The sequence below is a fragment of the Mesitornis unicolor genome, unplaced genomic scaffold (genome assembly GCF_000695765.1).
Source record: "Mesitornis unicolor isolate BGI_N332 unplaced genomic scaffold, ASM69576v1 scaffold26950, whole genome shotgun sequence".
Lineage (NCBI taxonomy): Eukaryota > Metazoa > Chordata > Aves > Mesitornithiformes > Mesitornithidae > Mesitornis > Mesitornis unicolor.
The window spans coordinates 1-27,351 of record NW_010160703.1 but is presented as its reverse complement, the minus strand read 5'-3'; the positions used below and the strand labels follow the sequence as shown (position 1 = coordinate 27,351).

General features: G+C 39.5%; 1 protein-coding gene across 2 annotated transcripts in view; it reads left to right on the top strand.

Moving 5' to 3' along the window:
• PRKG2 (protein kinase, cGMP-dependent, type II) overlaps positions 1-22,907 on the top strand; it is a 23,308-nt gene extending 401 nt beyond the window's left edge. Inside the window, exons 1-18 of one of the 2 annotated variants that reach the window (XM_010190797.1) lie at positions 1-126; positions 3,314-3,480; positions 5,190-5,303; positions 7,921-8,026; positions 9,283-9,346; positions 10,635-10,712; positions 11,948-12,042; positions 12,860-12,928; positions 13,616-13,714; positions 14,621-14,771; positions 16,049-16,185; positions 16,348-16,437; positions 16,686-16,827; positions 17,638-17,801; positions 18,479-18,601; positions 20,751-20,813; positions 21,673-21,739; positions 22,589-22,907. The exon at positions 1-126 is cut by the window's left edge and continues 401 nt beyond it. In XM_010190797.1, the coding sequence (XP_010189099.1) occupies positions 1-126; positions 3,314-3,480; positions 5,190-5,303; positions 7,921-8,026; positions 9,283-9,346; positions 10,635-10,712; positions 11,948-12,042; positions 12,860-12,928; positions 13,616-13,714; positions 14,621-14,771; positions 16,049-16,185; positions 16,348-16,437; positions 16,686-16,827; positions 17,638-17,801; positions 18,479-18,601; positions 20,751-20,813; positions 21,673-21,739; positions 22,589-22,684 (1,951 nt within the window). In that variant the 3' untranslated portion in view covers positions 22,685-22,907. Of the gene's footprint in view, positions 127-3,313; positions 3,481-5,189; positions 5,304-7,920; positions 8,027-9,282; positions 9,347-10,634; positions 10,713-11,947; positions 12,043-12,859; positions 12,929-13,615; positions 13,715-14,620; positions 14,782-16,048; positions 16,186-16,347; positions 16,438-16,685; positions 16,828-17,637; positions 17,802-18,478; positions 18,602-20,750; positions 20,814-21,672; positions 21,740-22,588 lie in introns of those variants that run through there. The other variant, XM_010190805.1, reaches the window with a different exon arrangement.
• The last annotated feature ends 4,444 nt before the right edge of the window (positions 22,908-27,351 follow it).

The following is a 27,351-nucleotide window of genomic DNA, read 5'->3' as shown; positions in this document are numbered from 1 at the left end:
AGTCCCTGCTGATAGGAGAAGAGGAGCCAAGGAAGGTGTATCTGCAGAGCCAACAACACGGCTGTATGATTTGAACAAGCAACCTGCATTTTCCTTTGAAAAAGCAAGAGTCCGAAAGGATTCCAGGTGAGCTCATTTGAGGGGAATTATATGCTTGTGTTGCAGGGATATTACTTCTATCACAATGATATCCTCTCCTCATGATAAATCAAGATTAAAATGTCCATACTTTTTTTTATATAGGCTTTGTCACTGTGGTAGTTAGATGCTGGTTGAGTTTATGTGTAACTTTGACCAAGAATCATCTGTGTCCCACAGGCTTCAGATGGAGAGTGGTGGGTAGCCTCTATATTTCAGTTGAGGAGATTCTTAGAGTCACTTTGGAATTTATCTTTACTGCCAGCTAAGCAGAATCTAAGGCTCTTCTCAGGTCTAGGTTTGCTGAGTGCTTGCAGCTTAAGCTATGCTCTGGAGAACTGATGGGCAGAAGGCTGGATGCCTTCATATAGGTTCAGATTCTTATTCCTACTGCATGGAAAATATTTTAATCTTTTGTCCTTTGCACAGTGTTGGGATTTTAGGTGTCTCAGTATCTGTAGGGCTTGATTCTCTATTTTTTGTGTGCTTCCAGAGCGTGCTATCACCCTCAGCTTTATTTAAGCTGTCTGTATCAAGTCCTTTCCCATTATGTACTCAGGATTGTGACCCTGTTCTGTTATCAGCCCTTATTGGCTGGGGAAGGACTATCTGAAACTTGACCTTGATGTCTCTTACCAGTCAATGCCAGCAGATACCCAAAAATTCCTCATTAGTAGGAGAAAGGTATATTAAGAGAAAGTATTGTTATGCAAAGCGTATGTTGTACCCTTGTACCTGTGAGATGATATCTATCTTATGATGGGAATTAATTCTCAATCCTCTTCGCAAAAAGCCTCTCTTAGAGTGTCAAGTGGTATTTCTATGGGTTGACTGGGAATGTACTGAAAGGTGTGTGTGTTGGGGTGGGGGGATGGGGACAGGGACAATTTCCACAGGTTCTAACACCAGGGAGGGGAACAAAGCCTGACAAAGGATGCTATGGCAAAGCTGGACCTGGGTGGTAAAGAAAAGGCCTAGTAGCCATGAGACCAAGAAATACCTCAACACCAGAACAGTTGTGTGGAGCTGTGCACCTCTCTTTTACCCTTTTAGTAGGATTCATCACTACACTAACTAGCACGAGTATGGGATTAAGTGTCTCCTGTCCTTTCAGGACATCTATTTATTTCTACCCACAGTTCTCAAAAGTGGGGCAGGTATAGGAGAAGCTGAGGAAAACAATGGAGAGAAAACTGTTAGATAGATACTGTACTGAATGCCCATGAAATAAGCAATTGATTCAAGAGCCTGAGCTGTAGTTGATACTCATATTTCCTTAGCTCTGTGGCCATCTGCACTTTCTGAAAACAGCATAGTCCCCTACTCTGTAGTTCTGGAAGTTTTAGTGCTCATTCTTAAGTATCAGTGCATGAGCCATTACAGTATTTTATTGCAGTATTGTGTGCATGATGCAGGCTGGGGTGAATTAAATAAGCAAGGTTGTTTTTAGCAGAAAATGAAGTTAGCACTTATATTCTAATAATCCTGTGGCTTTCAGCAGAAGCTAATTTATGATCTCTAGTTCTAAAAACAATCTTAACCATGGTAACTTGATTTTATTTCTCTTGCCTGTTCTCATTACCTTTATTTATTTTCAGTCATTATATAGCTAGTAACATTGCAAATCTACTTACTTGCCTTAACTGATTCTTCATTCTTGGATTTTCCTCAGGAAATTTTCCTACATAACCTAGTTTTGGCAATAACCTTGAATTGTTTTAGGAATACAAACAAGAGTGGGACTTAAATGCTCCAGAAAGCTCTTAGGGTATTTATTTTGTTATGCAGCTTCCTTATACATGCACATTAGGAGCATGAGGATTTAAAGGCAGAATTTATCTTTCACTTCAGCAGTAAAGGAAAACTACTCAGTAGGTCCATAAAAGCTCCATCAGTGCAGCAGTTGTTTGATTGCGTTTATTTCTGGCATGGATTCAAGGCACTATTTTATAGGAAGCCCTTGACCCAGAGCAAATGCAAGTCAATCATAACTCATAGCATCATAGAATAGTTTTGTTTGGAAAAGACCTTTAGGATCATCAAGTCCAACCACCAAACCAGCCCTAAATCTGCCACAAGGCCATGTCCCTAAGGATGACATCTACTCGTCTTTTAAACACCTCCAGGGATAGTGACTCAACCACCTCCCTATGCTTGGCAACCCTCTCAGTAAAGAAATTCCTCCTAATATTGAACCTAAGCCTCTCCTGGCACAACTTGAGGCCACTTCCCCTTGTTCTATCACTAGCTATGAGGGAGAAGAAACCGACCCCCACCTCGCTACAAGCTGTGCTGACTGGGCCTGATCGCTTGGTTGTCCTACATGTGCCATGTGATGGCACTCAGGATGATTTGTTTCATGATCTTCCGTGGCACCGAGATCAGACTGACAGGTCTGTAGTTCCTCGGGTCCTACTTCCACCCCTTCTAGATGGGCATCACATTTGCAAGCAAGTTCTCCACAGTCAGTTTTTTAATAATGGTCATTTACAACTTGTTTCTTTTTTCCCCGTCACCACTGTCTTCTAACCACTGTCTTCTAACCACTGTCTTCTAACCACTGTCTTCTAAGAACCAGCAGCTGCCGTCAGTCATGCTTTTGGGTGCTTTTCTTTTCTTGCATCTTTTCTCACCACAAAGGAGAAATTCTTGATGAGGTCATAGTACCATCAGCATTGACTTTAACCTTATTACTATCATCGGTGTTATGTTTTTGCTGGATATCAGAAAAAAAATGTATCAGGGTGTTAGAAAAGTGGAGCTGATTTTATAACAAGCTGCCATTCCTGTATGTGGTATGCCATTCCTGTGGTATGTGAAGACATACCCTTCACATTTCTTTCCTTTAGATAAGCAAGACTATATACCTTAGTCATGCAAGGGGGAAATAATATGGTGAGAAACAGTGCAAAATCTTCTTGGGAGGATGCCTTCTACTGGAAGCCTTTTTATATCTAACCTGGTGCTTTCTGCAGGCACACAGAGGAGAGAGACCATAGTGTGGCACAGCTAATTGGGTGCATATTAGTTGCAAGGATGCAGCCATTTGTCAGTGGTACTGGTCATGTGAGTATTAGAAATGAGAGGAAACGTCTTGGGAGGAATGAATGCCTGGTGAATATCATACCCCCAGCCATGCTGGGTCTTTTAAAGTTTGTTTTTCGTTTCAAACTAGTGAGAAGAAGCTTATCACAGATGCCCTGAATGAAAATCAATTCTTGAAGAGACTGGAGCCTTACCAGATCCGAGGTATGGTGGAGTGTATGTATGAAAGGACTTTCCAGCAAGGAAGCTACGTCATCAGACAGGGAGAGCCAGGCAATCACATTTTTGTGCTTAAAGGTGAGTACTGCTTACTTGCACAACACACAAGTGCAAGAAATTGGAAAGTAATTTAGAAGTCTTTGCAGGAAACCACAGTTATGATGTTTGTGCTCCTAAGTAATTTATGCTGGCCTGGCTGAAAGCAATGCAAGTTTTACCTGTGACTTTTGTGAAACAGAGTGAGAGCAACCTTAGAATGCACCTTAGAAACCTGAACCTTGATTTAATGCTATTTTGTGAAGGATATGAAAGAACTTGAAGGACTTCTTTCATTTCTGAAAGACTAGAGGACAGCAAATCCTTTCTGTTGTAGGTACAGCCATCCCTTTCTTCTCCAAAGGAAGAGCAAGTATAACTTAAAATACATAAAACTGCTCAGTAGTGAAGCCACTTCTGAAACAAACTTTTCAACATATATGAGAGCTTATGCCAGCTTTTTGTGTATGGAAAATTGAGAGATGAGGTCTGAGTTTACTGTTCTCAAAGCTTACGGTTTTTTTAAAAGACCACAAAACAAAAAAACTAAAAACAAGCTTTAGGATAAGAAGACTTTCCTAAAATCACATCAACAGGTTGGAAGTAACCTTGCTGCAGTAATCTGTGCAAACTGCTACTGAGCCAACATTCAAATCTCAATTTGCAGATGAGCCATAGGGAAGCCCAAGTTTAACACCTGAAAATTGCTCCTGGAGGGAATACTCTCTTTCATCATCTCACCATAAAAGATTAAAAAAAAAACAAAAAAAAAAAAACAAACAAATGAACAAAAAATATCAGTATTTGTGGTTAATTTGCATACTTCATCAATTTTGGACCACTAGAAAGCCCAGTGGCTCATATGAATTAAAGTTTGTGCTGTAAGGAGTATGTTCTGTTGAGGCGGAAAAATTTAAGTCAGGAGCATACCGGTATATATTGGAAAGCACATTTGTCTTCTGGATGGGTAGCTGTGTTAGCATAACATAGATGATGCAGGGAAAAACGGGAGGTGGGTTTTGCAATGGGGTGGTCATATTCTTGCTAGATGAAATGGTATTTTAAAAAACAGATGAAATATAAAGAATAAGTTGTACACCTGGAAATTTCTCTGGCACAGTAGACCTTTTTTGAGGAGTCAGTGGGTGTCTTGGAGAGAAGAGGGCCAAACTTTCAGAACATATTTAAGGGAAGAGTTTTTTGAGCCATAACCTGTATTCAGACTTTATTTGACTTTTGCTAGATTTGTAGTAAGGCTCAAGGACCATTTCCTAAAGGAGTATTTAATATGCTTTTCATTTTTTTGGCCCTCTCCCTTTCTTACTGCACATATATACACATGTATGAACAGACAAACCTCATGAATAATTTCTCCTGAGATCAGTATTTTAAGACTTGTTTGTCTGCACCACACTAGACTGTCTGAATCAGTGCTGACTGTTTTGTTGTAGCAAAGATTTATCCCATCAGGATTTAGCGTGGTGCTTTTCCATGGCCTTTTTAGCGTTGAAAAGTTTCTTTCAGCTTTCCCTCCCTTCCACAGCAGACTTGTAGAGTAGCAATAAATTTAAAAAAAATTAAAATAAAATCTCTACTGGTTTATGCTTGTGTTTCAAAGCACAGTTTGCATCCTTGCTCCCACTCCTGTGTTCCAGGGAGCAGCAAAGCCAGAAATATATTGATTTGTTTTCCCTTCGCTCTGTGCAGTTAAACTCAGTTTTAATGCCTATTACCCTGATGGTTTTTGACAGAGGGCAGTCTGGAAGTTTTTCAGCAGAATAAACTACTCTCCTCGATACCTGTGTGGACGGCATTTGGTGAACTAGCCATTTTATACAACTGCACACGAACAGCCTCTGTGAAAGGTATCTAAGGTTTGTTATAACAACATTGCTGAAAATGAAGACTATGTACTTCTGTGAGGTCTCTGTTATACACAGATTTTCTCTGAAGTTTTCACTTAATAGATGTCTGCATGTCCTGATTATCTACAGTAAGCTAACATTTCCTTCCTTGAGTTCTTTCTGCTTGCGAAATCTAATAATACTATGCCCTGAGGCTGAAATTGCAGAGAGTTTGAAAAGATATTAGAACTATGGGGTTTTTAATAGAGCAGATAAAGCCTAATTCAAGAGCAATAAAATATATAGGAATTAGTTGCTTTTGTTCTTCTTTTAGTTGTGTATCATTAAGTTGCTGAGTCTTGCCAAGATACATTTGTATCTGGCATTTGCAGCTGGCACTTGGGCAAAGATTGGAGTTTGATCACAAACGTTGAAGTGGGAGAGATGAAACTTCTAGGTGAGATGTGCTGCTTCTCTGAGACAAATACTGGCTCTTGATTCGACCTGGATGGAGCTATTAAGTGTTGCTATGACACAACTACCCTTCTTACTGCATAAGATCGGATATTCATCCATTAAGTACCTCTTGATTCCTTTTGTAGCCTGCTGTAATTATTCTGTGGCAGACCAGTAAGTGACCAAATATGATTAAATTAATACTATGGAATACTACTGTTCCATACAAGTTATTTGTGTTATGAGGCTAATTTCTGTTCTTGTCTAAATCTGCAGGAACTTTGAACCACCAATAAGTATGATGAGACTTAAAAAGGAATAAATGGAATAAAACAATAAGCTGTTTGCTTTAAAAGCTTCTGGTCTTTATTCCTGCACCCAATTTAAGTACTTAATCATTGCTGGCTGTGCAGATGGAAGTTATTATATGTAATCTGTTTTTGTGGCTGCCCGATAAAAAGAACAGCATCAATAATACGATTATTTTTCTTATTAGTGTTCTGTTCTATTTGAATATGCTCCCTAACTTTCTTCTTTTTTTTTTTTTGCCTGAAGTATATAACATTAGCATTAAAAGTAGTGTTTCTGCATAGTAAGGTAGATGCTCTTTTAGGTCTTTGTTAACATTAATTGCTTTTGAGATAGGACAAAAATTGTCCAATCATTGGTAAGAAAGGATGTTGGCATACTTAAAATCACTGCAGAAACCTACCCCTCCCCAATAGCTTTCTCACGTTTCTTGTTGCAGAGGATGGGCAGTACAACACTGTAACCGAGCATGACTAGTAAATACACACGTGAAAACTCTTTTTGATGCTGGATCTATTAACACCCTTTACCTGCAGCCTCTGAAAATGGACAAGTGAAGGGCTTTAGCCAGACAGCATTTCAGGAGCTGCTGCTACCAGCAGCATCTTTACATGTAGTAGCTGTATTTGAAACTGGGAACATGATTTACTGCTATGTTTCTGAATTCCTCTATCTCATTTTTGAGACTGAGGGCTTTTTTCTAGCTATGTAATTGCTTTATTTAGTTAAGGTACAAGATACAGGAGATGCATTTGGGGTAGCTTGTATACTTGCTCTATGTTCTTCCTGCAAAGTAAGCTGAAAGATGTTAATTTGGAGAAAAGCAAAACCAAAGCAATACTTTTGTGCTCCCTTCCAGCATCCAAAATTATTATGAGCCATACTGATAAATGGCAGTTAATAGCATATATGTATATCAGGGTTAAGTACAAAGACAATGACTGACCTCTGTGCATAACATTAAACCTGGATTCTTTTTCCTGTAAAAATGGTTGTATATTTCTGATAAACTGAGGAAATCAATTGCTTTATTTTTTCTGTAGCTGTCCTTTATCTCAGAGAAAAGTTTTGTTCCTTCATATGACAAAAAGAAAACTACTGAGTATGATGTAGCATCTTTTTACAGAAGAGATTAAATAAAATAGAATCACCTTATTTTGCAGTGTAGTCTGTTGTGTCAATGATTGCACATAGAGCCCACTTAGTGGTTTGCATCTTTAATGCTGGATCTTATGCATGCTTACTGTGTTAATATTTTGGTTACCTTTTGAAAGATTATCATTAATGTTTTGAATACCCTTTTTTCACTTATAAAATGGCTACATTAGAGGAAAAGTTTGAGAAGACCACAGGATTAAATTAAAGGAAATGTATTTCTTGACCTCTGTTGTTGCTATCTTATTGCATATCTTATAAACATTTGCATATAATCAGAATTAGAGATTGATCCAAGTCATAGGGTTCAACATTTGCCTCATAAGTTTTTAAAAACTTAAGCCAAGTTTTTCTTTCAGATCAGCTCTTTTACAGATTGCACTGGAGCTTTTGAGTGCAATGACTGTACATGATTAGGAGTGGATGTATTCAGCCCTGTTTGTGCTCATAGTAAATAGCTAGGTTTTCAAGGTTACTCAGCCTGTGGAGTTGCATGGAAAGTGCTGCTTGGAGGAACCATTTGGAAATCTACACTTTACTTCAGTGAGCATTGTTTAAGTGGGAGCTGAGTTACTTTAAAAGTCTAATTGCAGTATATGCTGGACTTGGGCATTTTGAAAGACCTAGTCTGTCTTGTACCATGACCTGATACTGTAATATCTTCCATCAAATAATTCAGAAACATTGTTGATTTTGTTGGCTTTTTGTTTCCTTAAAGCAATCACCAATGTTAAAACATGGGCATTGGACAGAGAAGTGTTTCAAAATATCATGAGAGTGACAGCACAAACAAGACAAGAGCAATACAGAAACTTCCTTAGAAGGTAGTTAATGCATTTCTATTTCTGATACTGATTTGGGCTACTTCCTAAGGTGCACAACAGTGTTGTGCCTGTCTTATAAAGAGAGAAAGAGAAGCTCTTAATGGTGGGGGCCTCAATAACTCGATTATTTAGCTCCCTTGGGTTTTCTTAGGATTCAGAAAATAATTTTTCTCATTTTGATTGTTTTTTCTCCTGTATTGTTAGGAAACAGTAATAGATACTTGAATGGTTTTAAGAAGTTGAACTTTTAAGTACAGGAAGGTTACATGGCTAGAAGTTAAAACAATATATTAAATAAATAAAGTTAATGAAATCCTCCAACTAGAAGTTAATTTGCTGCTGGAGTAGATTAAGGGATATTATTAATCCCTCAGAAACTTGAATATGAGAACTGCATGTCTCTTAATTTCTGAACTAATGCTAACATAAATTACTTTGAAATCTGCAGAGAGTTTGATAATTCTCTCTCCTGCAGGGAACACTGAGAAATGTTACAGTGCTTTCCTTAGGAATAAGGTCAAATTAGAGGTTCCAAATCATAATTAGCTGATTTCATATTTTCTTTAATAAAGAATGACCATTCTGATATGATTTCAAATCAACAGCTCAAGCCTAGCCATGTAAAGAATGTCTTGTGTGTTTTTGCATCCATCTCCATCTTTGATTTCAATAAACTTCTTTGCTGAGCCCCAGTAGCTAGAGAGCTCTGTGATTTCCTAACTTTTACAAGTCAGGATGGAAGGGTTTTTCATTCTTACCAGCAGCTCACTAAGTCATCACTGTAGTTGGATTCTCTTTGAATCCAACCAAGTAGTTGAATCCGGCCAAGTAGTACTGAAGTTTTTACCTCTGTCTGATTTTGCAGTCTCTGCAGTGCATTTGAAAATGTATTATTGGATTATTATAATGTCTTGATTTTGCAATTAATCGATTCTGTATGGCTGAATTCTGAAATCAGTCCATGTGCCTGCTAAAGCTTTTTTCCCCTGCTGAAATACAAAGTTGATTTACAAACTGACCTTTGACATTCCTGTAAGTTGTGTGAGTTTTATTTGTCTAAAAAACAAGATTAGAATGCTTGAACCTTCCAAATGAAGATTTAGTTGTATATTACATGTTTTGGATAGCACCACCAGTTTAGCTAGTTTTAAAATGTGGTTGTACAAATTGTGTAGATGAGAAGAGATAATGAAAAATGTGTTAATGATAACTAATTTTGTGGGGTTTTTTTGTTTTGCATTTCTCTTTTCTGGAAGTGTGTCCCTTCTGAAAAACTTACCTGAAGATAAACTAACCAAGATCATGGACTGCCTGGAGGTGGTAAGACAATGTTAATTTTTTCTAAAAAGCATTCAGTAAGCTTTCAGAATAATGAAGAAGAATAAATAAGTACAAAACCAAAAAACAACCAAGCTTTTCTTAATATTACAGTGTTTTTTGGAGTGGTCAGAGTGGAATTCCAGGTTGGCAGCAAATAATTCACATCTTTGGCATCAAAGGTGTCAAGCAAGAAGATACCAGGTTCTATAATCTAGCCTTTATTAAGATTAAGCACAACGTTACTGTCTGGGTCTCTGGCTCTTTTTTTGGTAATCATGCTTTACCTGTTTGGAAAGTGGGTATGTAATACTTCCATATGCCTGGGACCATATACACTGCAAAATGTAAGGGGAAAAGGGCTCCAATGTGTGAAACCAGCCAAATATCTGTGTGTCTTAGGGCTGCATCTGCCAGCAGCCTTCTGAGGTAAAGGCTGGATATGTAGTCACAGCTGTGGTGTTTTCCAAGAGCTGTGGTAACCATATTTATTTATTTTTTTGAAGGGAAAGTTTGTAGGAACCCCCCAGTCTTGAAACAGCTCTGCAAATGGAGAACAAAAGTTCCTAAAAAAACTAAGAGCCTCAGTCCCACCGAGTCAGAGGAGTCAGATAGTGATGTGTGACCATAGCACAGGAGGATGAGGACATCATGGTGATGAGATGTGAAACGGCAAATGGCCTTAGCACAGCAGTATCCTAAGCAGGGACATTTTGTATGTGGTATCTCTGGCAAGGGAGAACTTCTAGGAAACACTTGGAGGAGAAAAAATGAGGTGGTTGTTTATGAGGAACAGATCACAAAGTTGAAGTTTAACATGGCAAAAATACTTGATTGAAAGTTAAACAACTAGGCAATGAAGGCAGGGTTCCTTAGCAGAGACAGAAGAGTTGGTGCCTTGGTAGCTTCCAATAGATGATCTAGGCCACTGAGATGTCAAGCCCAAAATTACTTTTAGAAATGAGATTTTGATTTAGAACTCTATTGATATTTTGATATCTTCTGGTATTTTTTTCTTTGTTTTCCCCTGCTTCATAAGGGTGTGTTAATGTAATTTTTTTCTTTAAACAAATAATGTGCTGATGCATTAAGATATGTTACAGATTGGCCACCATGCTTTACATAGTGGAATGTTTGCATAATGTTATGGTATGCAACATTTGCAGGAGATACAAAGTTTGACATCAGTGGAACATCCAGACGTATTAAGGACACTCCATAGTAATCAGAACTTTCAAAGAGGCTAATGATGCATTGGATGACGCTGTCTCTCTTTTCCCCCATGCAACAGGAGTACTATGACAAGGGAGATTATGTTATTCGGGAAGGAGAAGAAGGAAATACTTTCTTTATAATAGCAAAAGGAAAGGTAAGATATAATAAACCTAACTTATAAAGTAACGTATGCAAACACCTGTACAAACATAAACCAAAAAAAAGCTGTATTTCAAAAGCTATCTTGAGAGGTGTGGTCTTTAGTATTATTTGTACAGAGAGTTTTTGCAGATGCTGTTCAGTTCCTAATACCATGATGAAAGCCTGGAGCAGCATTTCAGAGATTCAGGGAGCCTTCATTCATTTGCAATGAAGCCATGTTATACAGTTCTAATTATAATGTAACTAATGTATGTCCTGAAGCCTCTTGATGCTGTAGCAGAGATGTAAAGTAATTTTTTTGTAAATGAGATTTGATCCTATGTCATCTTCTGGATGTTCCAGTATCTGATGGGCAAACCACAGAGCTGTGAAATATCTGAGAAATAATGGAGTCCTAGGTTTTAGGGAGAATGGCCTCCTAGGTGACTCAGTCAGGATCTTTATCCATCAGCTGTTGCATTGGAGGCTGGCACAGGACTCTAAAGAATCAAAGGAGGAGAATTTTCACCAATAAACTTCCAGTGGCAGTTTCAATTTTCCTAAATGAGTCTATCTGGAGATGTTCTGGTTTGCTTTTTGCTGATGGGTGTGGACACCAGCAGAATATGTGCTGGCAAGGAAGCAGAGTTTTGTCAGTAATGACTCTGTATGATGGCTTTCCATCAGTAACAGACTGAAGGAGACCATCTGGCAATCCACACATCAGTATAAGCCAAGACTTACTTTTTAATAAAATTTATTTAGTTACATTTTTGAACAAATAAACTAATTTAAAACAGTAAAATGCTGTTTGATGAACTTGTAAATTCTGTGGGCTGATTTGTTTATAAAGGAGAAGATGTTAGTTGATGTTTCTGGAGGCTACCTGTTTGGCTGAGAAGACAAAAAGTTCATATGGTGCCTGCCTACTGTAGGAATTGAAGTATTTTTCAGTTTTCCAATAAAATGTGATTTATTTTGCTCTGCTTTAAAAGGTGTGAGGAGAAATTGTTGGAAGTGGGCAATAATTAATCTAATCATATTTCCATCTCTCAGCAAAAATCAAGGCGCTGTCAGGACATGTTTGATAGTTTTAATTTTTGAGAGAAGAGAGTAATTAGATATATTTGTAACTCTTTCTGCAGCATTAGTGAGTTTAAGGCATTTATGAAGTACAGAGAAAAGAAGGGAAAACCATGCAATACTTTGAAACTTACCATGCTAAATTTTTGTTCCTGTACTTTCCAGGTGATAGTTACCCAGAGTACTGCAGATCACTCACAGCCTCAGCTGATTAAAAATCTACATAAAGGAGATTACTTTGGAGAAAAGGCCCTCATTAGGTTAGTTCACATTGTCTGATTCACAATGTATAGTATTTCAATTAGCCTATCACTGTGTCCTATTATGCGCCCTATAGATGTTCTGAATATAATCTTTGTTTTGATTGTAAAGTCAGCAGATGAAGATGATGGCTGAATTTGTCTTCATGTTTTGTTTTTCTGCAGAGAGAACTTGAAAATCTACACTGTCACCTGCCTTTGGTTTTCCCTGAAAAAGCCAAATGCTGGCCCTCTCTGCATTTCTGTATTGTTGCTTATTGTTTACATTTCAGTAAAAACTGTGATGAAAACTTGCGCCAGGCTCTATGACCCCTGGCATGGATAAGGTCCATCATTACTGGACTGAGCTGTTGCTTCTGTGCCAGTCCCCATGACAGTAAGAAATAGAGAAATGAAGTACAGAGAACATGTGACCTATGAGCAAAATAGTTCATATAGCACATATTTATGTGGATGATTGAGTAGAGATCATTTGGTTTCTGGAATGTTTTATGTCTGAGGATCATTTCAGAAATGAGTAGTAAACCCTGACACAATGCTAATTACATCTCCTCCTAATTTCTTGGAAGGTTGCTGAAGAAAGTCATGATCCAAACCCTACTGAAACTGGAAAAAATACTGTGCTAGACAATAATAATGACTAGCAAAATGCTATAATTGTGTATCTGTTTCAGCAATATTAATCCAGATAGAGGCTGCAGAAGCCTTTGAGGAGGCCTTTTACATATAGGAGCTGTGACCCTCCATGAGTACGGTGTGAGGTACTTTGAGGATTTTTATGTGCTTCTGAATTCTTCTAATCTGTTTCAATTCTTAGTGATGATGTCAGATCAGCAAACGTTATTGCAGATGAACACAATGTGGAGTGCCTCGTTATAGATAGAGCGTAAGTATCATGCTACACAAAAGACTTGCATCTTCTTTCAGTAAGTCAGCAGTAAGATGTGACTTCACTGTAGGCACAACCACAGTCTTTTCTTAAGTGAATACTGATTGAGTTGTTATGCTTTTTGGAATACTGATATGTAGCTATGCTTTAGACAAAAACCTAATGAAGAGAGGCTGACAGGAAGGGGTGGAGCACAGAAGCTTAGGAGCAGCTCAGAGTAATTATTTTCTTTCTCTCCTTGTGGTGGTGATGTTTCACATTTGTTAATGCTTTGGCACTGTGTACCAAGGGCTCTGTACATTGGAAGGGAAAGGCTGATAGTCCAGTCTCATGCCAAGCTGGTTCCTGTGGTAGGGATGGTTGAACAACGCATAATAACCATAGTGCATGTGGGAGGCAAAGTATACCCAGCCTTGCTCTGAGTTATTTAAACATAATATGAAATTACCTGAGGAGATCAGGCAATCTGTCGCCCTATCCTCTGGCAAACCAAGCCTGATACTTCATCTGGCTACATCCTCCTCAAAGCTCTTAAAATCTGTACTGTCAAAGCGATAATGTAAAGCTCAGTCTGGGTCATGAGTTAGCAGCAATATAAAGCTTTGGTGCAGCAGCACAGATACTGCTTTCTTTCTCTTTCCACTATATGTCCAGTAGTTTATACTATTTCATTCATATTTGTAGGACATTTAATCAAACTGTTGGAACTTACGAGGAGCTCCAAACCTACCTTGAAGGTTATGTGGCTAACCTGGCCCTGGCTGATGAAAAGCGACATGCCAAGTAAGTCAGATCGTTTGTTAGGCATATCTTTAGTAGGTAATAATAAAAAAGAGTGATAGATATGTAAGTAAAATCATGGGCCCCTAGGAATGATAGCAGTCACTACAATAAAATTGTCTGGATATGCTTATGGAGTCCAAGACATTTTCTTTTCTGAAAAAAACTTATACAGAATCTCATTATATTGACTTTCAAGCAAGAATTCATCCCAAGAAAACTGAGCACAGAAAATAAGTGAAAGGGTGCTTAAAAATTTTTTTGCATTCTGAGTGTAAATTCTTTGACTGGTAAAACCCCTACAGGTCAATGTTAACTCCCGATTGGGTTAATGAAACTGTATTACTGTACAAAAGACTAATTGCCATTTCAAATAGAAATAAGACATAAAAGAAACCGCTTATTTTTTAATGTTTCAGTGTAGCACTGAAGATTATTTTTTTTTTTTAGCTGTGGACCACACTTACAGTTTATCTGCCTCTGTTTTCAGCCGAAGCACCACTGGAAGATTAGCAGAGTATGTTTTTCTTCCATGTAGAAATATAGCTGCATTTTTATATCTGATCCTTCTACTGGAGCTGGTACACAGTCCTTCGGAAATTGGTTCTCCAGCTTGGAGTGCCTGAAGTTTTGCAGCTGACGCGTAATTAGGAACCTCCCCATGGATCAACTTTAGATAAAAATACCGTTGATTGTACTCAATGAACTTCAGTAGCATTTCACTTCTAATTTATTTCCATAGGATGCTGAGAAAGCACGTGGTTCTGCATCAAATAAAATCAAGATTCTTTTAGGAAATAAGAAAGGTTTTATTTTTTTAATTTATTTTTTATTATAGGACTATTAGAGTGCTGTGATATGGGTTGCTGGCAAGGAAAGCACTAACCTGTGTTAATTTTCTTGACATAGAGGAAGATCCTTCTGTGGACAGTCAACCAAAGAGGTGTCTTTGGAGATGATACAGCTGAAGGAGAAAGTAGCCCAGTTCCCTCCTTCCCCATTCCAGAATTTAGAAGTTGTCACAACTCTGGGTGTTGGTGGGTTTGGAAGGGTTGAGCTTGTAAGAGTTTGTTTCAAACATATTCAAATAGTTTTCTGTCTTAAATGATTAATTTAACTACTGAAAAATGTGAAGGATTTTAGTATTTATCCTGCATGCTTGTGCTTCTCAGGCAGAGGTAATTTTATATAAAGCAACGCATAGTTAAAAACTATCTTCAGGACTTTAATGTTCAAAGAAACAAATCCATTCTTGTGTGCCTTAATCTCCTGATATTAAAAGTATCTTCCTGGTCACTAGACATTTATTCATCAGTTTGTGCATGTGGAGTTTAGAGATGTGCCTACCTGCATCATGCTCTTTGAATTGCACACCCAAGATTCTGGCTGGACCTGGAGTAATCTCCAGTATTATATAGTCTGTGTTGTTAGAATTGCTTCGGTATGGTCCACAGTAACTATAACCAGTGTGATCTAGCTCTGAGTTCTGTTGACTTCGAAATTTCAAATAATTATTAATGGCTTTTTTGAGTCATATTCAATAGCACAGATAGCTGTGTTTCTGGGATACAAAGAGCCTCATTAGACTAAAGTCTTAAAATTCCACTCTGGCTGAGTAGCAAACATGTGAAACAAATGTGAATGCTTCTTGTGCAAGCTGCTGAAGGTAACAGTAAATTAAAGGAGACTACATGATTTTAGTGAAGTCAATGATCCTTTACAGTAGTTTGACCATCAATGCTTTTATTTCGACTCATGCTTCACAAAACAAATCTTCACGCTGGTTGACTGCCAGCTTGGAAATTCTACAGCATCACTTATTATTTAAGTTAAAAATTGAATTCTCAGCCAGCTGTAGAACACCACTAGCTGGCTTCCCTGGTTTCCTGGAAGCCCTGTTGTAACTTCCATCTTTTCATTGCATATTTCAGTTTAATGCAAAATAATTTGAAAATGTCCTTCATAAACAGCCTGTGCTTTTTGTTCTTTTGTATTATGCTAGTGTTTAGAAATCTTAAATTCAAACTAGGACCCACTGCAGTATAAACTCATTGTAAAATATAGTACCTATCAAAACTGCTGCTATTTTGTATACATAAAATGAATGCAGGGAACATTTCATTTTACAAGTGGGGACTGGGACACTAAAAAGATCTGATTCATGACTTAAAATCATACAGAACCGTTCTCCAGGAAATCTGGAATTTGTCCTTCGTTGCAATCATCAATTTCAGTCCTGTGCTGTGTTGAATAAGATGGATATGAATATACCTGTTGAGAACAGATTGATAAAACGTCCTTTCTTTGCCTCACATGTACTCATTGATTTATTCACAGGTTAAAGTGAAAAATGAGAACATGGCTTTTGCTATGAAGTGTATAAAGAAGAAACATGTAGTGGACACCAAACAACAAGAGCATATCTATTCTGAAAAGAAAATCCTTGAGCAGATATGTTCTCCATTCATTATAAAGTAAGTTGACCATAAATTTTCCTTAAAAGTTGACCCCCCAGCTGACCCACTGGACAGCATTATTAAGAAGGAGGTTTGGCATATATGAGTTCTGGAGAAAAGACATTGCGAGTCTTGCATTTTATTTTGCTTTTCCTAAATTGCTGCCATTTGTCTCCACAGACTATATCGCACGTTCAAGGATAGTAAGTATGTGTACATGCTACTGGAGGCTTGCCTTGGAGGGGAATTGTGGAGCTTGCTGAGAGACAGGTAAGAGTGGAACCTTGTGCTTTAAAATCACCAGTCAGCTCCATATGTATGCTGAGTGGGTTCTGTATTCAAGGGCTGTCTGATGAAAAGACATTTGGTTTACCAAATGTCAAAACCACATGAATGACATATTGAAGATCAGTGCAAAAAAGCTGTTAATGTCCTAGGTTTTACATATTATCGTGTTAATGAGCAAGGCATTTTTAGGAGTTAATTGTCTGCAATGATAGTGATTATTTTTGTTCCAGAGGCAGCTTTGATGAAGCCACTACCAAGTTCTGTGTTGGGTGTGTGACTGAGGCTTTTGAGTATTTACATCACATAGGAATAATCTACAGAGACCTGAAGCCAGAAAATTTAATTTTGGATGCTGAAGGATATATAAAACTGGTAAGATGTAATCCTTTTGTAAAGTTATCCTTTAGTGCCTGTATCCTGTTTCCTTGCAGGAGGATATAAATAGACAGCTTGTAATTATAGTACCTGGATCCTGGAGTTTCATAACCCTTACACTTCAGTAGAAAAGACGGCAAGCTACTCATTGCCAAACTTCAGTAGAAAACATGGCAGGCTACTCATTGCCAAACCCTTGCTCAACGCCAAGACAAGGGCATTGCAAAGCCATTGTAAGCCAAAGACAAAATGAGGATTTGTAGCCTCTGAGAGCTCTTGCCACAGCATAAACACCAAAAATAATTTATCCCACCAGACAATCTTAATATAAAGGCAGGAACCACATTTTCCAGGTGCAGAATTACCGCCACATCCAGTCTCAAGCAATCTACATTGTGTCTGTAGAGAGGGAATGCAGTGAAGAGCTCCTGCCATACTTGACTGTGACCATGAAAAGTGCAAAGAGAATACACTTTTAAGAGCTCAAAACATCCACTCTGAGGACAATCAACAACCCAACGTTTTCCATGGGCTGTAAGTCTCATGCCCTCAAGGAAAGCATGGGTTGTTCTATCCAAAAGCAAAATAATTTGGGAAATTACTTGTGAGATTAAATGGGTCTGTTCTATAACATTTGGTAATTCAGTAGAATTATATCTTTCTCCTTCACAACAACACTGTGTAATTGTTTTAGCTGTAAACTGGCAAGTATGAGATCTCTGCAGAAGGTGAGGAAGCAATTAAGACCTTAAGGCTTCCCAGTGCAAAACACCTCTGCATTATGCAGCATATGTTGATTTTAATCAGGTTGATTTTGGATTTGCAAAGAAGATCGGATCAGGGCAGAAAACCTGGACCTTTTGTGGAACCCCTGAGTACGTTGCCCCTGAAGTCATTCTGAGTAAAGGCCATGACTTCAGTGTGGATTTTTGGTCCCTTGGGATTCTTGTGTATGAACTCCTTACTGGCAGGTATGTGCTTCCTACTCCAAGTTCTTACCTTGTTTGTTTTTAGAAACATTTTGAAGATTATTTTTAAAATAGTTTGTTTTTCCCACCAGTAAACAGGACTTGCAAAATCATACTTCTTTTTGCCTCTTATACATGTGTTACCTTCCATCATTTCAGAAGTGCCAGACAAAAGTGTGGGCAATATTCCCAATTCTGGTTTACTCATCCAAGGAAAGGGACTGTCAGTCTTATGTAAGTGGCTAGTGTAGAGCTCCGTTAGCTGATGATGGTGTTTCCTTGGAGGAACAGCTGATGACACACTGTATTTTTCCCTGTTAGTGGGTGATGGGGTACAGTGGGATGAGTGAATTGTAAGCAGGGCTCATTATTTGCCTCTGTGCACACTCCGATGACAACTCTTTGTGAATGCTCAATGGTAGTACAACATGGAAGCTTCTCTGAGTTAGGCTAAAGGCAGAGCTAGCTTATAGGGACACATATGATAACACATTTTCTCTGGTACCTACAGGCAGTTTCTCAGCTTCAAACCTTTGTAGTATCTTAAACAGGATGAAAGGCTGAAGGTTGTAAAAATAGGAGGGTGGGGTTTTTTTACATATTCTCAAATATTTGCTTTGATGAGAAATGGCCAAATCTGCTCTTGCCAGCCATTCAACTGTGTTGCTTTCTCTCTCTAGTCCACCATTCTCTGGTGCTGATCAAATGATGACATATAATTTGATTCTCAAAGGCATTGAAAAGCTGGATTTTCCTAAAACAATAACAAGGTGGCCTGAGGATTTGATCCGCAGACTCTGCAGGTAGGAGGGGCAGTTTGTGACAGAGCCTGGGTGTGGATAAGTTGAGCTATTTAAGATCCAGATTAGTGTGTTGAATTCCTGACAACTTCATTTAAAATTATCATGCCTAGGATGGTCTGTTCTGATTATATTCAGTATGTGTGCATGTCTCTGAGTGTGTGTCACATCTCTTATTCTGCAGAGATCTCATCTACAAATACAGGCTCTGGGCTTTTTCTGTAGCTGTGATTTTTATTTTCCCCTGAAAAAAGGCAAAACTTACAAAGTGTGAGCTGAGGAAAGAGCTTTTAATTTTATTTCATTTTATTACCAAGAGCAATGTTTTCACATTTTTTTGCTTCCAAAATTACTTAGGCACATAGCTCCTATGGAAATCAGTGCATTTAGAGACTGATTTAAGCCCACTTTAAAATGTGCAAAAAAGGTGATAACTAGGACATTAAAAACATAAACAAATGGTTGTTTCAGAAGGTAACTTTTGAAAATACTCGCCATTAATTACGCACAGTCAGCCTACTGCCCGTATCGTGACCACATCCACAAGGAAGAAAAGAAGGGTTACAGTTGTAGGTGACTATTCTGAGGGGAACAGAGGGCCCAATATGCCAGGCAGACCCTCAGCAGAGGGAAGTTTGCTGTCTCCCTGGAGCCCAGGTTAAGGATATCACTAGGAAACTTCTCAGCTTGGTTTGATCGTCAGACTATTACCCACTGCTGATCTTCCACATAGGTGGAGAGGAGGGACTTAGAGGTGTTGGTTGACAAAAAGCTCAACATGGGTGGCAATGTGCACTTGCAGCCCAGAAAGCCAACCATGTCCTGGGCTGCATCAAAAGAAATGTGGCCAGCAGGTCAAGGGAGGTGATTCTGCCTCTCTGCTCTGGTGAGACCCCACCTAGAGTACTGCATCCAACTCTGGTGCCCCCAAGACAAAAAGGACATGAATGTGTTAGAATGGGTCCAAAGGAGGGCTGCTGTCATGGTTTAAGCCCAGTGGGCAACTAAGCACCATGATGCCCACAAAAGGGCCTAGATTAAGTAAGGACTGTGAGGGCTTTTTTGCTCACCACTTATGGTCATGGGCAAAAGACAGACTCATCTTGGGGAGAAAAACAAAACAAAACTTAATTTTGTTACCAGTAGAGCAGTGAGAGATACAACCAGATCTTTAAGTCAAGCACCTTCCCCCACCCCTCCCTTCTTCCCAGGCTCAGCTTTGCTCCCAGTTTCTTTACCTTCCCCACCCTGCCCAGCAGTGCGGGGGGATGGGAATGGGGGTTGCAGTCAGTTCATCCCATGCGGTCTCTTTCGCTCCTTCCTCTTCAGGGGTAGGGAGGGCTCCTCCAACTCTTCCTCTACTTTCATGTGGCACCCTTTCCACAGGAGAGAAATTAATTAAAGATGTCCCTGTTTACTGGGGGGAAGGGAGGGCAGACTAGATGACCTTTAAAGGTCCCTTCCAACCCAATGCATTCTATGATTCTACAGTGGCATGCAGAATCTGTGGCTGGTGACACTAGTGACTAGCTCCCGGCTCCAGTGGGATTCCATCCATTGCACTAGGAACAGTTTACGCTGTTTGTGCAGCAGGATTGAAAGGATAATTGTAGCTGCAAATTTTGGTCTGCCTCCTGTTGCAACTCATGACCAGACCTGCTGGCCAAGGAAAAAAAAAAGGCATACAACCACTTGATTTTCCCCTGCTGCTTCTCACAGCAGAGTAACACTGTCTTGGCTTGTTGCATAAAAGGTGTGAGCCTGGTATGTGGCTATGGGGGGAGAAGCCCTCCCGTTGAGTCACGAGATTTAGAAAGGACTGACTCACTTGCTCTCTAAACTCCTTCTGAGAGGAGCCGAGGTGCAGCTGGATCCAGTCTTTGTCCCGGACTTGGTCAATGATTTATGTCTAATAGAGATATAAAGGATAAGGGGACCCTCCCATTGAGTCATGAGGTTCAGAAAGGACCCATTTGCTCACTAAACACCTTTTTAGAGAAGAGACTAGGTTACCTCATTATATCGCCATATAAGACCACATGTTGTATGCAAGCTCCATCCCTGTGTAACTGTTAAATGCAAGCAGTTAGGACCTATAAATGGTCTTTAAAAAAATTAATATTTTTAAAATTCTTATTTTCTTTCTTTCAAGGCAAAACCCTACAGAAAGATTAGGCAATCTGAGGAATGGAATTAATGACATCAAGAAGCACAGGTAAGTGAAAGAGACTGCCAAGAAGAAAATTTGGGTTTTAATCTGAAAATATTTTTAATATTTTAGAACCCAGTCTGGTAAACCCAAAAAGCTCCAGGCACTTCCAGGCAGACTGCATAAGAGAGATCTCTGTTATTGAGTTTATTTGTGACTATAGCAGGCAACAGTATAAACATAAATGCTCAGCATGATTATCTAGAAACATCCTGTTTACTGGCTTTGTTGTAGGTTGCTGATGTAGGAATTTAATTTGGTTCTCGAAGAAATTGATGCCAGTTCAGCATCTGCCCTTTCAGACCTCCCAACTCTTTGATCTAAAATCAAACAGCTGCTGTTTAAGAATGGCAGTTACAAGGTCCAGAGCAATATTAGGTTTTTGTCCTCTTTCTTCTAATGAAGAAAGTGCTCTGTGGATTAGATACTTCCTGCTTTTTCTTTTGATCTGAGTTGTTTCTAAATTCTGCAGCTTGTGCTTGGGAAAAGAAGTGCTTTGACCTTTCTGCTTGTGTCCCTCTTCTCATGCTGTTAAAAGCAGGGGGAATTCCAAGAGGACACAGAACTGGCTGTGCTTATGCATATGCTTGCATTAACCTGCCTGCTGCTTTGGCACTTCTGTACAGAGGAGGTGCAATGTATCTGGTGGTCCTGAAGCTCCCCCTCTACCATTCCCTTGCATGGCAACAACAGTGCTCAAGTTTCCTCCTCCTAAGAACTGTGTTATCACATGGACAGAAATTGTCATGAAAAAATGCCTTATAGCCCTTGTTTACATGTTTTTCAGCTGTTAGAAAGACAGAAAACCATCTGTATTTCTCTCTTGGTCTCTCCCTGTCTCTCTCTCTCATTTCTTTTTAATCAGATGGTTGAGTGCTTTTAACTGGGATGGTCTGAAAGTGAAGAAATTAACATCACCTTTAAAAAGAGAGGTATTTGTTTTGGCTTTCAGTATCATTATGTTTTACTAATATAAAGGTGCTTGGCTACAAAAAACCAACTGATAGTGAGAGTGAAATTTCCCAAAGATGCATTTGAATTATTATAGCTCATCATTTTTAGTGAAAATCAAATTAAGAAAAGAGACAGCAAGCAACACATAAATTGAGTTAAATAATGGAAATATTATTCTGCATGTGTACTTTGCATTATATTTTCACCATTACTAGAATATATGGTGTTTGGTCAGAAATTAATATGAAAAAGCATATTTTCTTCAGTAATGGGCAAGTTATTAGGATGCATTGTTCACATTACTGTGCAGAGTACAAATTCCTGTATTCTCTTCAGTTACAGCACATCCTTGAATAAGTTTCTCATTTTAAATAGCCCATTTCTCTACCCTAAAATGAAAAAAGATTGAGGCTAAAGAATGTGAAACTCACTTTGAACTGAATTTGAAATAAATAATTCTGAGATCTACTTTGATTACCTACTTGTAAGTGTAGATTTGGTCTTAAACAGATTTGAATCAAAATTGTACACAGTGTGGCCCTATTTTCTACTGACTTTATAGGGCTTTGGGTAAAATGTAGGATTTGATACTATCTGGTGAGTGTTTTTGTATAACAAGGCCAATGCCATTGTTGTGTTGTACTATTTAATTACTGGAGGTTTATCTTTTAAAGAATGAGGAATTGCATCCATTGAAAAAGTCATCCATATCATGCTAGCTTGTAATTCCTCCACTGGTAGCAATAAAAATGATACATAATTAATGGAGAGTATTTTCAAAAGTCACCTTCTGAAACAACCATTTATTTATGTTTTTCATGTCCTAGCTGTCTGGACCAACTGATTACAGCTACTTTGACAGCTATCCACCTGAAGAGGGAACCCCTCCAGATGAACTTTCAGGCTGGGACAAGGATTTCTGATATTTTTTTCTTCCAGGACATTTATAGAGACTCATAGGCATCGGTTCTAAACCATCTCTCTCGTTTCTGACATAAAATCAAATTATACAAGGTTTGTGACAAACACAATGTTCCCTGAAGGACAGAATACAGCACAGCAACCAGAACTTATTTGGTGAATACACCAAAATCTGTGTGCATCTCTTTATAAACAAGGGCATGCATTCAGTCAGCAGATTCAACCTGAAAGTTTTTTGATATACACTGTCTCTATGAACATTTTCAGACACTACAGATCAGATGTATGCTTTTGCCAATGGAAATATCACTAACTAATATTTTGATATTAACAAGGTTACCATATGTCTTTAGTGTGAACGGAGAGGGTGAGTATTGGAAGCCAGTAACTTTGTGACGCTTGTAAACTGCTGACACTATAGACATTTATTTTTCATTTTATCTTAAGTTTGCTCTGTGTTTCCCATGATGGCCAGCATTGCACTGATCCAGAAACATGTAGTGAAGAGGCTTTTACTGAAAGCTGGATTTAATCTGAGGCTGCAGCTAAAGAGGTAACACTGTGGAAGCTGCCTCTCTGTCTAGTTTTGCACCAGGTTGAGTAAGTGAGACAGGATACAACAGGTCCAGTGGAATCCAGTAACAAATAACAAATACAACAAATCTAGTAGAAATCATGCATTTCCCTTACCGCTTCAAAGAACAGGTCTTAAAATGTTTTGCTTTTCTATAGTGTGGAGATAAAATAGATAGACAAAAAGCATATACCTTGCAGGAAAAAATTATGTGAATATTGTATCTTTTTTTCTCCCAACTATATTTTCAGATTGTTTTCATTGATACTTTGTTGAAATGCTACATCTATTCACATCAGTGATGAAACTCCCACCCATTTCAATGTTCCACTTGTTATCACTAGATGTGAACTATCATTCAAATCATATTTCATCAGCCATCTTATTAACATATATTTATTCTGAATTCTACTTGTACAGGAGAGGAGAGTAAAAGAATAAAAACTTGATATTTTTTTTCTATTGTAAGGAATTCTATTAAGGAATCAGTTGAAACATTCTGATTTGACCACCTTCCCTTCTCTCTTATGGGTACTAATGAGGTTTAGAAACAATGTAAAAATGTAGCTGAATTTTTCAAGTAAACAAATTGCTAACCAGAACTATCAAACAGCTTGGGGCAGGGATTCCAGCGAAGAGCTAAGATAGTCAAGAGGCTGGACCACGTGAAGAAAGGCTGAGGGATCTCAACTTGTTCAGCCTGGAGGAGGGAAGGCTTTGCAGGGACCTCACAGCAGCCTGCCAGTGCCTATGGGAAGATTATTGAGAAGACAGAGCCAGGCCCCTTATGGAGCTGCACAGGAAAGGGAAGTTATAAATTGGAAGAGGAGAGGTGCTGACCTGACTAAAGGAAAAAAGTGTCTCCCTAGTGAAGCAGGGGAAACCAGAGAGGTTCCACAATCTCCTTCCTTGCAGCATTTCAAGACTGGACCAGACAGCGCTTCCAACAACCCCATCTGGATCCGCTGTTGACCCTGCTTTGAGCAGGAGGTTGGACTAGAGACCTCCCAAGGACCCTTCCAGCCTGAGTGATTTTGTGATTTTAGGAATTAGTTTTGTCTGCCATTTGTATAATCAGTCCACGTTCCCATATAAGTTTATATATGCCTGGGCTTTGTCACTCAACCTTTAAATGGTTAGAAAAGGTGAATTATTAGTTTTAAATGCTGGCTGGATGTTGGATACAGTTGGATGGTGTGCATTCATGGTTTATACAGAAAACTTCTCTGTTATGAACCACAACTGCTGTAGAAACAGAGATGTTGCTGGGTATCATGCTGGGCTTACAGGATCTATGCATCTGCAACCCCTGTTAGGATTTCTTTCAGCTCCCACTGAGGCAACATTCAATCTAAATTTTTATATTGAAGCTGCCACAGCACTCAGCATTTCACATGCTGGATGGAAAACCTGCCAGACAACTTGTAACGTGTGCTCAGGATTTAGTTATCCATGACTGCTGTCTAGACTTCTTAGTTGCTGGTCATGACGTCTCGCAGTTGGGTGAGGAAAGGACTGCTGTGGGGGCTGCCTCTTCCCCGTTTCTAGTGAGTGAAGGAACCTAATTCTACACTTCCTGAGGTCAGTCTGTTCCAAATGTCCCTTCACCTTTAATGAGAGCACACAGGGACCTTGGGCTGGTTTCCCTTTATAATTTACAAGGGGTAAGTGCCACCCCTTTTTTTTTTTTTTTTTTACTTGCTCTTTGCTGAACCTATGTTTGATGAACTTCTGCATGTGCCATAGTAGATCATTCGCTTGACTCTTCTGGGCAGAAGGCTGACAAAACACTCCTATTAAAAAAAATTGACAGGAACAAGATAAAGAGATTCCTAAACTTATTTGTTACACTTTGGGGGTTAATTGATTTGTTCCATGGTTACAATTATTTTTTTACAGCAAATAAATTTAAGTATTTTGTATAACATATAAAATATGTTCTACTCCCAAATAGAGTAGAATATTTTCCACTGAATTTAATGAAGGTTGGATTGAGCCCTTGGAAGTAAACACTGTATGTTTAGCTGGTTTTGTTCCCCTGCCTGGTTGTAAACTATCATGGAAAGTTGCAGCCAGCGAAGCCTGTGCAGAACAGTGGTAAGCACACACAGAGAGGATGGAGCAGAGGCTGTAAGCTGGGACTTTAGATGTGTAGCCTACAGAAAAGAAGGCTGAGGGGAGACCTTATCATCTTCTACAGCTACCTGAAGGAGGTTGTAGTGAGGTTGGGAGTCAGTCTCTTCTCTCAAGTAACAAGCAAAAAGGTGAGAGGAAATGGCCTCAAGTTGCACAGGGGAGGTTTAGATTAGATATTAGGAAAAATTTCTTCACTGAAAGGGTTATCAGGAATTGGAACAGGCTGCCCAGGGAAGTGGTGAGTCACCATCCCCAGAAGTATTTAAAAGACAGGTAGAGGACGTGCTTAGAGACATCATTTAGTGTTGGACAGGTTATGATTTGGCTTGATCTTAAAGCTCTTTTCCAATCAAATTATTCTACGATTTCACTCCCACATGGGGCATGAGGCTGTGAGACTGGAAATGTCACAGCTGACAGTGGCAACCTAAAACACATATTCTTACTGAATTACTATGAAATTTGCCTATAATCCTCATGGGAGAAAGAACATGCACTCATGCTTATAACCAAAGGTCTGACAGGAGGCTCACCTTCCCCCATCAAGAGAAATAAGGTTTCACCTCTAATAGTATTCACTAGTTGCTAATTTGCTTTACCTATAATTTTCTCTTGTTTTTACCTTAACACTTCAGCCATGACAATTCACCTGTAAAACACTCTTAACAAGAACAAAGGCTTCTGTCTTTCCTTTTTGTGTATACAGTAATTAAAACAGCTGAAGCAAACAAGCAACATACAACAAAGAACAGCCTTTGTACTGATTTCAGGAATCACTGAAACTTCTGTGCTACTTGAGGGAACACAATATGCATGCTAAAACATCTTTCTCAGTAGATGCTTGGATACTGTGGCTGATGTTAAAAGCCACAATAACTGTTTTCTGGATGCTAAGCCGCAGTCCAGTGTCCCCTGTCAGTTTGCCATGGCAGGAGCCAGGCACTGGGGCTGAGAGCTCCTGTTTGTCTGAGAGCTGCAACACCACAGCTGCTTCCTTGCAAGTTTTTGTCAGTGCAGGCAACAGCACAGGGGAGTTGCTGGGTGGCAGAAAGGCTCAGCCTGGACCTGGGCAAGGAGCACAGGCCCAGCATGGGCAGCACCAGAGGATGCCAGCACAGGAGCAAATCTCTAGTGAGGGCTCTGAAGCAGGTGCTCAGGCCAGGCCATGCTCCAGGGTCATCCATCAGGGTCAGGCACACAGGAACGTTCCAGATGCACGAGCCAAGGAAGCCATACCTTGCTGTGGATGAGAAAAATATGCCTGGCTTGTGGCCTCTGGTCCTGGTCCTGTTGCAGGGTAGTCTGGGACTGGCACTGCTCCCAGGCAAGGGCCCTGGTGAGCACTGGCATGGCTCTCTGCTACAGCCAGCCTCGGGACAGCTGTCTTGCTTCCCTGTGGGGCTCCTCATTGTTCTGGGCCCCTCCTGAAACCTACTTGGCTTGGTTCAGCTTTATTTGACATTTAGCAGGATGTCTATGGCTCCCCTAGTCCCACTTCTGGGCAAGGTCAGCATGTGGTTGGCAGTCAAGGCAGACAAGTGCTGTGCCAGGCCGAGCCCTGGATGTGAACAGCCTGTCCTCAGCCCCAGTGCTGCTTTGTGTTGTTCTGTGCTGTCTGAAATGCTCCTCGCTGAGCAGAGGGGTTTCAGCAAGATATTCATTCTCATCTGCTTACTGGGGCAGAAATGTGGTTTTTGGGGCTCCTGTTGTCTTTTCTCCCTCCACTCCCTACCACCTGTGTGTGGTGCTGGGCAGCCTCTGCCAAAAGCAAGGGGCAAGCAGGAGGGAAGGGCTGCCCTCGCCTGGGATGGAAATAAGCATCTCCCGTGGGCCTGTGCTGTGCATCCAGGAGCTGTGACTAACTGGTTCCTCTCCCCTTTGGCAGTTACAGAGGAGACTGCCACCTTGCCCACAGTTTGTGTCCTTGCAATTGTTACACTTGAATTAAATAAATCAAAT